Here is a 13459-nt window from a genome sequence, read left to right on the forward strand (position 1 = left end):
TTAAGCTTTACAGGTTCCAATTTTTTTCTTTGTAGAATGAGGAATTTGGAAAAGATGTTTACCCTGTTAAGATGGTTTTGTTCCTGGATCCTTTCTCTGAGGTAGAGATTTTAGATCTAATTTAAGGACCCAGGGACAATCCTGCCTTAACTGAATTAATGTAGACCAACAAAACTCCCCAATAGTGTGAAATTCTTTTAGAGTGAATTTCAAGTTATCAGAATCTATTCTCATCAATATATTTCACCTGTAAATATGTGACGTCCTTGTTACTAAGTCTCCCCTCAGTTATCTAGCAGTTTTTTCACTCTTAGTTTGGGAATGGAGAAGTACCCCAGGGGACAGAGGGGCAGGAATCCAACCAAAGCCCTGAGACTGATTTGATATATCATGACCTGGACAAATCCCGGCCTCTTACTTATCCTCTCTTTTCCCATCTATCTAATGGGGAGAATTGTTCTTATATGACTCCCAGGCTCTGGTATGCTTCATTTTCCTTTCTTTCTACTAGCACTTGTAGGATCAGTGACCTTACAAAATGAACTGAAAAGCCCAGGGAATTGGGGAGGGGGAGAATAGAAGATGTGAAAGACAATTTTTTAAAGAGCTTCTGGAACGCAAGTTCATTGCTTTTTTTTTTTCCAGGTCTTGGCACTGTCCCTCATATTAGAATGGAGGGGCCTGTGGACCAAAGGATCCAATTGGTGTGCATCTCGAGGGGGTGGTTCCCAGAACCCCAGGCAAGGTGGAGATATGTTGGGGGAGATGAACCACTTCCCTCAAAGATTCAGATCCTAGTCATTGATGGACTGTTTCGTGTGGAGATGTCCCTCATGATTAGAGAAGACAGTTCCGTGAAAAATGTGTCCTGTTCTATCTATAATCCCATCCTTGATGAGGAGAAGGTGTCCTTCGTTTATATCCCAGGTCAGTGAACAGAGTGGTAAAGGGGTTACTGTGGCTGTAGGTGATGGAATAAGAAGAGAGGCATCTGAAATCTCATCAGAGACTTGGATCCCTCAAGGAGAACATTCACTCTGAGGGGGACATAGCAAGGAATTAGTGGGACTGTGAGGAAGTTAAATTCTTGCTATCAAAAAAGCACCAAATCTGTGGATGCATTTTGATTTGGCTAAGAGAGAAAATGGTTACTTCTCTTTCCTTTAGAATTTATGTTCTAGGCCAGAGGTAGGGAACTTGCAGCCTCGAGGCCACATGTGGCTCCCTAGCTCCTCAGGTGTGGCCCTTTGATTGAATCCAAATAATCCAAACAGTTTGTTCTGTGAAGTTTGGATTCAGTCAAAGGGCTGCACTCGAGGACCTAGAGGGCCACGTGTGGCCTCGAGGTAGCAGGTTGCCCAACCCTGCTTGGCTTTGTGAGAGGAGCCATGACTAGCAATGTAAACATGTATTGGGGTCCGTAATTATTATTAGTATGGTCCTTTGCTATGCTTTGTAAATTATAATTAGAAAGATAATTTTACTGTCATTCATTACTTCTACAAATGCTAATTGTGGCTTTTAATTGATGAGGTTACATCTATTTTTTGTTTTTCAGAAAAACTTGATTAAGAACTTGGTAAGTTATTTTTCCCCCTCAAGATAGTAATTAGCATTTTGTCTCTCCTGGTGTATTCAAGTAATTAATTTTATTTCCACCATTGCCATTTGTTATTCACAGAAACCTGTCGTCTACTTAAGATCTTACGTCTTTTGACTCCATTTCCTTCGACGCTCAGTTCAGTGTCTATGAAAGTTCACCTCTTCCCTCCCATACTCCTAACATTCTTATTTCCTTTTCCTAAAATCTGAATATCCATTCATTATTGCCTCTTTCTTCTAGGGTAGAAAGGTGATGGGGCAAAGAATCTCAGATAGCATCATAGTGGCCAAAAGAACTCTGGAACTCTGGTTCTCCCAGAAAGAGGCCAAGGGGAAAACAAAAACTCCCTGTTTTGAGAGTACCTCATACACAGTTTGCATCCTGATAACTTAGTGAGCACATAATAGTAACTCAATTAATAATTGTTAATTGAATTTATTATTTTTTCACATTCTAAATGCCTGGCCAAGTGTGATGTTATAGGCGACTCAACTTTTTTTTTGTTTTAATCTGTTTAAAAATTAAATTAAAAACATTAACAAGTATTTATTTTCTCTCATTCCAAGTCACATTGAAAAAAAAGGAGAAAACAAAAACTTTTGTAATAAGTATGCATAGTCAAGCACACAAATCCCCAAACTAGCCATGTCAAAAATGTACATCTCATTTTATGTCTTGTATCCATCAGCTTTCTGTCAGGACATAGGTAGCATGCTTCCTTATCAGATCTCTAGAATTGTTTTTGGTCACTTCAATGAACATGTTTTTTTCTCAACATTTTTAACATGTTGCCCTTGTATAAATTGTTCTTTTGGTTTTGTTCACTTTAGTCTGCATCAGTTCATGCAAATTTTCCCAGTTTTCTCTGAAACTATCTCTTTCCTTATTTATTATAGGAACAATAGTATTCCACTATATTCGTATGCCATAATTTGTTCATTCTGCAATTGTTGGGCACCCCCATAGTTTCCTGTTGTTTGCCACAACAGAAAGCTGCTAAATTATTTTTGTACAGAGGAGTTCTTTTCCTCTTTTTTTGATCTCATTGGAGTATAAGCCTGGGTCAAACAGTATACACAGTTTATTACCTTTTTTGGGCATAGTACCAAATTGCTTTCCAGAATAGTGGGACCAATTCACAGCCCCACCACTATTATATTAATTAACCCTTTCCCTCCCTACAGTCCTTCAAACATTTGTCATTTTCCTTTTCCAATCTGATGTGTGTGAGGTGAACCCTCAGTCGCTCTAATTTATATATTTCTATTGATAAGTAATTTGGTATATTTTTAAAAGATGACTATTGATAGCTTAGATTTCTTCCTTTGAAAACTTTCTGTTCATATAATTGATAATTTGTCAATTAGAGCAGGACTGTCCAAGACGCTGCCCGCTGGCCGCATGTGGCCCACGGTGCGGCCCACGGTATGATTTTATGCGCCCCACCTGCGGGTATTAGTTTTCACAAGCAAGGAGATAGAGTGATAATTTTCATGGAATGCTGAAACAGCAAAGCAATAATAACAATGTAGATGATAGTTGTCAAAATGCCTATGTAGTTCTGTATTGCAAAGTATACAAGACTCTCCACATAGAAGATAGAAGAAGTAAACCATTTATTCAGATACCAGAGAACCATATCCCATAACCAAATGCTCAGCTTCCACAGCCAGTCAGTCCACTTCATCATAACAGCAAGGAACGCAAAACATTCAATACAGAATATCACAATATGGAGCCTCACCACCCCCAAACCTCTTTGACCCCCTGCTGGGATCTTCCCCAAAACAAACTCACAGTATAGCTAAGTCAGCCTGTTCGGTTCTAACCATCCCGACGGTAGCCTTTAGCAGCCACCAGCAGCCATAGCATCTTTCTCTCTCTCATTATTTTCTGTGATGTAACTTCCTTTTCCTGTCAGGAAGCTCCTCCCACCATGTACCTTAGGCTTCCTGTGATGTAAGCAGGTCACATGGCCTATTAATGGGTGGGAAAGATCTTTAAATTTAATTGCAACTACAAATGCATATTAGATTTTTTAATTAATGCCTTAGTAAACAAAGCTGAGCCCTGGGATGGCCTAGGGTCGGACAGCCCTGAATTAGAGAATGGCTCTTAGCCTTATAAATTTGAATTAATTCCTTGGATATCTTAGAAAAGTTCTATCAGGTAGTGGATACAGTGGATAGAACCAGATAGAGATACTTGGAGTACCTGAGCTCAAACACTGCCTCAGACTAGCTGCGTGACCCTGGGCGAGCCACAACTTCTTTTTGCTTCAGTTTCTTCTTCTGGAAAATGGGATGATAATGTTACTTGTGAGGATCAAATGAGATAATCTATATAGAGTGCTTTTTAAACCTTAAAGTACTATATAAATGATATCTGTCATTATCATTGTTATATGAGAACTTTCACAGAGAAAGTCACTGCAAAGGCTCCCCACCTACCCAATTAACTATTTTCCTTCTAATCTTAGATGTGTTGGTTTTGCTTGTGCAAAAATTTTAAAATTTCATATAATCAGAATTGTCCATGTTATCTTCTATGACCCCCTCTGGTCTTTGTTTGGTCATAAATTCTTCCCCCATTGATAAATCCAAAAGGTCATTTCTTCCTTGCTCCTACGATGTGACCTTTTATATCTAAATCATGCATTCATTTGGACCTTATCCTGATACATAGCGTGAGTTGTCAGTCTAAATCCAAGACTACTTTCCAGGTTTCCTAACAGTTTTATCAAATTGTGAGTCCTAAATCATTAGCTGGAGTGTTTGGGATGATTGGTCACTATACCAGTATCTTGTTTACCCAATCTATTCCACTGATTCACTTTTCAATTTTTTAAAAGAGCTAGTACCAAATAGCTTTGATGATTATCTGTAGTATAGTTTGATATCTGGTGCTTCTAGGCTCTCTTCCTTCCCATTCTCTTACTTGAACTTTTTCCCTTCAGATGAAGTTTGTTATTGTGTTTTCTAGCTTTATAAAGTAGTCCTTTGTCTGTTTAATGGGTATGGCACTGAAAAAATAATTTAATTTAGATTGTAATGTCATTTTTAATGGTCTTGACTTGGACTACCTATGAATAACTACCATTTCTCCAATTATTAAACTGTGTGTTTCTTTCCATAAAGTATTCGGTAATTGTATTCCTGTAGTTTCTGTGTGTATCTTGGTAGATAAAATTCCAAGTATCTTATATATATGGTGGTTTTTTTTAAATGGAATTTCTCTTTTTTACTCCCCCTCCCCTTCTTTGTTGGTAATATACAGAAAGGTTGATGATGGGTTCATTTTGTACCTATGCTGAATTTATTGTTTCAATTAATTTTTAATCAATTCTCTTGGATTTTCAAAATAAATCATCATATCATCTGTAAAAGCTATACTTTTATTTCCTCTTATTCCTATGCTTGTTCCCTCAGTTTCTTATTGTCTTATTGCTGTAGCTAACATTTCCAACACAATATCAAGTAGTAGTCATCATGATGATGTGCATGTTGACAGCATTTTAGGTATTTTATTAGGCGTTGCTCCTCGTAAACCTTTGTTTCCAAGAGGAAAGAAGGAGGTTTTTTTCTCTGTTCCTTTGATACTTTATTCTATAGCCTTTTGATGGAAAAGAAATGCCTGCGTTTAATGTGTGACATGAAGAAAAAAGTGCTGAATTTGGAGTCAGAAGACTTGCGTTCAAGTCCCATGTCCAGCAGTTTTATGAGACTTTAGGGAAGTTGCTGGATAAATTCTTGAAAAGCACTTATTAAGTATTTACTATGCATCAAGAGCTCAGCGAAGCATCGAAGATACAAATACAAAAGTGAGTCAGTCCCTGCCTCCAAGGAGTTCTAGTCTAACAGGGAAAACAACATGTAAGGGAGTGGTGGCAGTGAGAGGGCGCGCTGGTCCCAGAAGGCTCAGGGACGGCGAGTGACGCCATTAGGTGAGTTGATTGACACGGTTTCTCCAAAGGTTTTGAAATTCCATTTTCTCACCTGGGAAGTAGGAATAATAATCCTTATACTACCAGCCTCACCAGGTTGTTGTGAGCGTCACAATCAACCCCTCTGTGTGTCAGGCGCTGTCCTAAGTGCTGCGCGTACAAAACCAGAAGGGAAACCTTCCTCTTCTCAAGGGACTTCCCATCAAACAGGGAAGACAATACATACGTATATAGGCATGTATGAGATATATACAAAGCAGTACCAAGGTAACTTTGGAGGGGAACACAGAGAGACAAGGAAGGGCCCTCAGAGATTTATCTAGTTATGTGTTGAAGTGGTACTGGGTCCAGAATTGAGGCAAAAAGAAATGGAGCTTAGAGCACTGGCCCCGGAGACAGGAGGACCTGCGTTCAAGTCCGGCTTCAGGCGCTTGACACACTTACTAGCTGTGTGACCTTGGGCAAGTCACTTAACCCCAATTGTCCTGCCTCCCCCTCCAAAAAAAAAAAGAAATGGGGTTATTCTGAGTGGTAGTCACTTCCACGTAGAGATTGCCTGTTGAGCCTGGAGAGTCTTCTATACTGCGTCCTCCCACTGGGCATCTGGAATGTAGGGATTCCTGGGGCCGGCCACTGTCTCTTTCACCAGCTCCACATGTTCTGGGTCCATGGTATGGAGCTTCTACTGCTCAGTGCTAAATGTTCAAGAAAATCAAGAGGGAAGAGAGCATTCTAGACATGGTTGCAAGGTAATGTATTTAATATTTATAATAGCTGGGGGGGGGGCAATAGGGAAGAGTGCTGGACTGGGAGTCAGGAAAACCTGAATTTAAATCCCAACTCAGGCATTTACTAGCTGTGTGACCCTGGTTGGGTCACTTAACCTCTCTGAGCCTCAGTTTGCTCATCTGTAAAATTGAGATAATGATAGCACGTACCCCATAGGGTTGTTGTAAAGATCGAAAGACATAAGTGTAGTGCTTTGCAAACCTTAAAGTGCTACATGAATGCTAATTATCACAGAGCTCAGTTTGTATTATCATGGTTGTTATTTCTTCCATAGGAAGTCTGCCTTACTCTTGCACTTGCTAACTCTAATCTGAGCTCTTGGTTTTTACTTTCTCAAACAGCTCTGAGAAAAGTGGTTGCGCCTACCCAGTCCATCGTCGCCAGTGTGGGTGAAGATGCATTGTTGACATGTCATCTCTTCCCTGAAGTGAATGCTCAGAGCATGGAGGTGGGCTGGATTCGATCCCAGTTCTCCGATACTGTCTATATGTATCGGGATGGGAAGGATCAGGAAGAGGAGCAGATGGTGGAATACAGAAGAAGAACAGAATTTACAAAGGACGCTATCACTAAGGGGAGTGTTGCTTTGAAAATCAGAAATATCAGAGTTTCAGATGATGGTCAATACCAGTGCTATTTTGAGAAAAACCGAGTGTTTCAAAGAGCCACGCTGAAAATAAAAGTAGAAGGTAAGTTATAGGTTTGTATTTTGTATGTAACAAATTGGATATTATTTCATATTGAAGAGCATTACTAATCTTTAGATTAAAACATGGATTATTCTTTCATCTATTCATTCCTCATTATCTATAGTCTGACAGGAATGAGATACACTTTCATATAAATTTGATAGAGTTGGGTGCTAACTCTTAAGTTTTCAATTTCTTCCATCTATTCTTAATGTTTATTTTTGATTTTATGTAATTGCAGCTGGAAATCAGAATCTACAATTAACAGGGAGAGGGTGAAGACAGATACATTTTTTTTAACCTTTGTTGACTAGAGTAAATGAATGTAGAACAGAGGTGTTTTGGTGATTCAGTGTATGGATTAGAGGATGAGAGTAATTCCGACATTGTGAAAGAGAAAATGAAACCAGCAATAAAATTGTGGATATTGGGAATTAGGTTTCTAATATAATTTTTCTATGTTAATTAAAGACTCATGAGAAATTCCTCTCATGAGAAATCTTCACTCTTTATATTGCTTCTTCTCATATTTACTCTATTTATTAATTCTCTATTTCTTATTTATTCTCTATGCATTCACAACTTAGTTGAAGACTAAATGGAGGGGAAAAAACAGGAAAAAAGGAGAACACATGTTGAAAAAAAAAGATCAGTGAAGGAAAACTAAAAATCCATCACAAAAAGACATGCCATCTCCTGTGTGTGTGTATGCATGTGTGTACGTGTGTGTGCGTGTGCGTGTGTGTGTGTGTGTGTGTGTGTGTGTGTGTATGTATGCAAGGTACTTTATTCTCTGCAAAGTTTTACATGCTAAGGTTGGTTTGGCTTGGGGAGATGTTCCCTTATGTACAAAACTGAATAAACTTGACTATGTACAAAACTGAATAAACTTGTCTCTGGAGACAAGTTCAAGTTTGACTGTGACAGAGAAGGGAACAAGAAGAACAAATAATTTGAGACCAGAGATTTATCCAGTTGTGCATTGAAGTGGTACTAGGTCTGGAATTAAGGTAAAAAGAAATGTTCTCAGTGGTAGTCACTTCCACGTACAGATTGCTTGTTGATCCTGGGGAGTCTTCTATGCTGCATCCTCCTATTGGGCATCTGAAATGTAGGGACTCCTGGGGCAGGCCATTGTCCGCTCCACATGTTCTAGATCCTTGGGTATGGAGCTTCTACTGCTCAGTGCTCTAGTTCCCTCCTCTTCCTTATCTTCATTTTCCACAGGAGGATGAAGCAAGTGCAGCCCCAGGGTCTGGATATGCCCCTGAATGTCAGCAATGGCATCTTCAGTACCTTCCACTGGTGCCAACTGTGCTCATTCTTGCTCAGGGTCCTGATTCGGAGACTAGTAGGAAAAATTTGTTGGTCCAAGTCTTCGGGCTCTTAGGTTCTTCATTGTGCTTGTCACCTGTGCCATCTGTGGATCTTTGATGCTATCCCTAAACCTCATTCTAATTTGGGAAGATCCACATGTGTCCCATCTCGTCTTCCCCCAGAACGGCTGCTGCCATGTAGAAGTGACCTGCTCTGAGCCCACAGCTGAGCACCTACCCTGACTTTCTCGTGCCCTTTCTTGAGAAATATCAAAAGACAATAGAGAGAGAGAGAGAGAGAGAGAGAGAGAGAGAGAGAGAGAGAGAGAGGGAGAGAGAGGAAGAGAGAGGGAGAGAGAGAGATGCCACAAAGAGAAAGAAGTGGTTGGCGAAAAAAATGAGTCCCAAATGGGAGAATTATTAGCTGAAAGGGAAAGAGGAAGCACGATCCAAAAAAAGAGAGCCGTTAGATGAAAGGAGAGACACAGTGTCTAAAGGGAGAAAGTTCTTGCACAAAGAAAGAGAAAGAATAGCTAAAGAGAGTCATCGGAAAAGGAGAAAAACATTTTCTCATTTTCAAAGAGGACCAATGACATCATGGATCATATTTTGACTTGTATGTGAATTGGATTTAAGAGGAGATAGGTGTGTTCTGAAGAGGAATCAACTTCCCTGACTTTCAGAAAAGAGGAAGGAAAGTCCTTTTCATTCCATCTCTGCCCTCCATAGGTTGGTTTCACATGAATTATCTGCTAAGTGAGTTCTAAGTCTGTCTCAACCCACCACCTCAAATATTCACATTTTGCACCCAGCTCTGTCCTAGTGATGGGTACCTATTCCTGGCTGTTCAAGGAGGAGAGAGAAACATGGGAAGTGTGGACAGAGAGCATAACAGAGTGGGGCCAGGAAGCAAAAGGTTTGAGAGGCAACATGGGTAATATTTACATCTACCCCTCCTGATGTATATGCTTCTATGAAAATTTCAGGATGTTTTCCTAAGAGTAATTTTTTTAGACTTAGGAAACCATGGACAAATATTGTGAGAAAAATCCCCAGTTATGTAGCCAAAACTTTCCACTCTTTTATTCTGAGATGAATATGGAAAAATCAGGGATCTGGGAGCCAGAAGACTTGACTTTGGTCAACCATGTTAACCTGGATCTACCATGTGTTAGCTTTTACATTGAACAGGTCACTTAAACCTTCTAAGACTTAGTTTCCTTACCATTAAAACACTGCATGACCTACTGTATTGTTACAAAGATAAATTATTCCATATAATTGTTACAAAGATAAACTATAATATATGTGGGAACAAAGTACTAAATAAATGTAAGCTATTAAATAATTATGAAAGATGTTCTTCCCTTTCCCACTCCTAGTTATGCTGTATCCCCTGCTATCTTCCTACCCCCCATCTGCAGCACCTCTGTTAAATCTGCTGTCATTGGCAGGGTTGGCTGTTCTCATTATCTTTAATCTCAGGAGCCGGGTGATTGTCACACAGTCTGCTGTCTTCTCTTTCTACTGCCCATGGGATCAGTGGAGGTGTTTGTCCCTTCTTCTCTGTGTCACTTTTTCCTGTGCATGAGACAGCTCATATGCACCTCTTACATCAGAGAATACCTAGCAATCTGCCCTCAGCCATAAAGCCCAGAGGGGTTGCTGGGATAGATTCATAACCCCTTTTTTGTAATGTACATATTTCTTTCATCTCCCTCATTTAGCCAATTGAATAGACTCTCTGACAATTTCTTTATCTGTAGCTATGACAAAAATTGAGTCCGTGTGTTGATGGTCCTGCCCAACCTATCCTTATCAGACTAGTAGCAAATTTCATGTTGTGCAGTATTCTCCTAAGAAGAACACAGAGTGCATGAAAATAAGATTCTGTCCTCATTTCTACCTTTCTTGTTTATATGATGAGGTTGAAGGGGCATGACAGCAAAGGGCAGGGGGGAAATAGTGGGGAGGACAGAGAGAAACAGTAGTAAAAGTATGCCATATTCAAGCCTCAGGAGATGGCCATTTTTGATCCCATTTCCTTGAAAATGTGTGTCTGGAGAAGCCACACTGGGTATGAAAATGTAAATTTAGATGTTTGGTCTGATAGTTGGTGATTCTCAGCTTGATTTAAAGCAATGGATATATTGAGATTCACCAACACCCTAATGGTAGCCCAGATCCAATGTGACCCCTTCTCCGCTTCTGTTTGAAATTGCAACATTTCCTAGGAAAGTGTTGGATAAATTTTCAGTTCTTGAGCCTGACATTCAAAGCCTTCCATTATATAGCTCCAACTTAACTCTCTAATTTTAACTTCCAATATTCCCTCCATAAACCCTCCGTTCCAACTAAACTGATTTCTTCTCTCTCTCTCTCTCTCTCTCTCTCTCTCTCTCTCTCTCTCTCGCAAGGTGGAAGGCAGGGCAATTGGAGTTAAGTGACTTGCCAAAGGTTACACAGCTAGTAACTATGTCAAGTGTCTGAGGCCAGATTTCAACTATGGTCTGGGCCAGTGCTCTACTGACTGTGCCACCTAGCTGCCCCATGATTTCTTCTTTATAGATAAGTATGAAATGTCATGGACTCCCCTCTGCCTTTCCTTACAAATTTTCTCTGGAATCTCTTCCTTTTACTCTCTTATCCAAGTCCTATTTATCCTTCAAAGTCCAGTTCAGTTCTTTGAACCCTTTGTCTTTGTTGTCTGTACCTCTCTGTATCAGTAAGGGAATAAACAACATCAATGATAGTCATGAATATGCCTATGTAGTTCCGTGTCGCAAAGCATACGAGACTCTCCACATAGACGGTAGAAGATAATATTTATTCAGATATTGGAGAATCATATCCCATAACCAAATGTTCAGCTCCCACAGCCAGTCACGACACTTTATCATAACAGCAAGGAACTTAAAACACCATATCACAGCCTGGAGCCTCATCATCCCCAAACATCTCTGACCCCCTGCTGGGGTCTTCCCCAAAACAAACTCACAGCATAGCTAAGTCAGGCTGTTCAGTTCTAACCATCACGAGGGAGGCCATTAGCAGCCATTAGCATCCATAACTGCTCTCTCTCTCTCTCTCTCTCTCTCAGTGCATTTCCTCTGACATAATATCCTTTTCCTGTCAGGAAGCTCCTTCCACCACATGTAACTTAGGCTTCCTGTGATGTAAGCAGGTCACATGGCCTATTAATGGAAGTGAAAGATCTTCAAATCTAAATTGCTATTATATTTGGCCCCAAGATATTTTGTATACATTACATAGGGCAATGGGAATTCTGGGATAACTGATATCAACAGAACTTTACACAACAATATAACAGGGATAACACAAGATAAGTATATAAAACAATGTTATCCTTCCCCCCTCAAATGAATGGGGCTCAAAATCTTGGGGTAAAGGGCCAAGGTCTCATCCTCCAAAGCTTCTTCCTGCTGAAACTGGATGTAGAGCTGTCCCTGCCCCAAAAGATAAAGAGTCCTATTCGAGAAGTCAGTTCTCTAGCCAGCTGGCATCTGGAACTCAGTTGAAGCCAGGTCCAGGGATGACACAGCACGGTCGTGGAAAGGTCCAGAGATGACACATCATAGTTGTGGACAGGTCCAGTGGTAACATCTGAACACATCAGAGGGTGACATCTGGCTTAAGCAATCAGGCGTCTGTAGGTGGATGGTACTAAGCCTGCAGGAAAGAAATCTCACAAACAAATTTAGCAGACAAAAGCCAAAAAGAAACAGACTATCATAGCCTCATTCAAGATAGAATACATGAGTCAAGGGTACAATTTCATAATCATTTTCTCCTGGGTAAACCACTGTTATAGTATTATCTTTCCCATGTGCTATAATTTCTGCAGCCTTTGGAACATTGTCCAACTTCTGTTTTACCCATATTTTAGCTTCCAATTTTATTCTATCAGTAGAACCAAATCCTTCCTTTCCTCTGATAGTTATTTTGGAAGGAGGGCCAGTTTTCACAAGAGGTGTTGTTTCAGAAGGAATAATGATCAATTGAACTATTCTATCATTTTTACAAAACTGTATAGGTTCTTAACCTAAATTCTGGAGTGTCGCAATAATTTCCCCTTGATAACTAGAATCTATCACTCCAGGCAATACATGTATTCCCTGAGTTGCTAATCCTGATTTAGTTAATATCTGTCCAAAATGATTCTTAGAGATTCTCATACATATCCCAGTAGAGATTTTTATTATCTCTTTTCTATCCAACCCAAAGTCCTTTAAACAATGTAAATCATATCCTGCCGAACCAGATATTCCTGGATATGGTGGTGGGACATCTTCCCTCACAGTTCAATACTTAATGTTTTGGATCCTATGTGTTTGCTGTTTTCTAATTTGCAGATGCAGGGTCATCATTCTGTCCAGAGGTGTACTTCAAATTATGTAAAGCAGTGAACAAATTATCCTTCCAATGTTGATATGAATTATTAGAACTTAACTTTCTTAACTGTTCTTTCAACAATCCATTCATTCTTTCTATCAATGCAGATGCTTATGGATAATGTGGAATATGATACATCCACTCCATATTGTTCAATACACAATATCTCTTCATCTTACTACCTTTGAAATGTGACCCATTGTCACTTTGAATCTGCATTGAGGCTCCATAATATAGACTTATAATATCTGGAGTTTTACAGGTGTTTTTCTGGGTTGTGTTCTTATAAGGGCAAACCACTAGTACGCCTGAATAGGTGTCAACACAAGTACGTATAAATTTAATCCTTATCTTGGGGTAGTGGTGCAATATAATCTACCTGCCATATCTGGGCTGGAACTTTTCCCCTTGCTATTTCTCCAGTTACTACCCAAGGAATGGTTCGTTCCTTTTCCAATTGACATATATGACATTCCTCTGTTACGTGCTTTAACAATGAATAAGAGATACTAATACCTTGATCTTGTGCCCACTGGTGTGTGGTTGGCTGTTTCGTGGACTCATTTTGCTATTACTGGGTCATCAGTTGGTGTCAGAGTAGGGACAATATGTTCATTAGCAATCTTTGCTAGTCAATCAGCATGTGCATTGTACTCACGTTCTGGCGTAGTGAGGGCCACGTGAGCGTCTACATGAAAAACTGACA

General features: G+C 39.8%; 1 protein-coding gene across 1 annotated transcript in view; it reads left to right on the forward strand.

Annotated features, from left to right (window-relative positions):
• Positions 1-13459, forward strand: part of BTNL2 (butyrophilin like 2) — an 80705-nt gene that overhangs the window by 46431 nt on the left and 20815 nt on the right. The window contains 2 exon segments of the mRNA XM_036768434.1: positions 646-927; positions 6677-7024. Coding sequence (XP_036624329.1) covers positions 646-927; positions 6677-7024 — 630 coding nt within the window.

Source organism: Trichosurus vulpecula, chromosome 7 (genome assembly GCF_011100635.1).
Source record: "Trichosurus vulpecula isolate mTriVul1 chromosome 7, mTriVul1.pri, whole genome shotgun sequence".
Lineage (NCBI taxonomy): Eukaryota > Metazoa > Chordata > Mammalia > Diprotodontia > Phalangeridae > Trichosurus > Trichosurus vulpecula.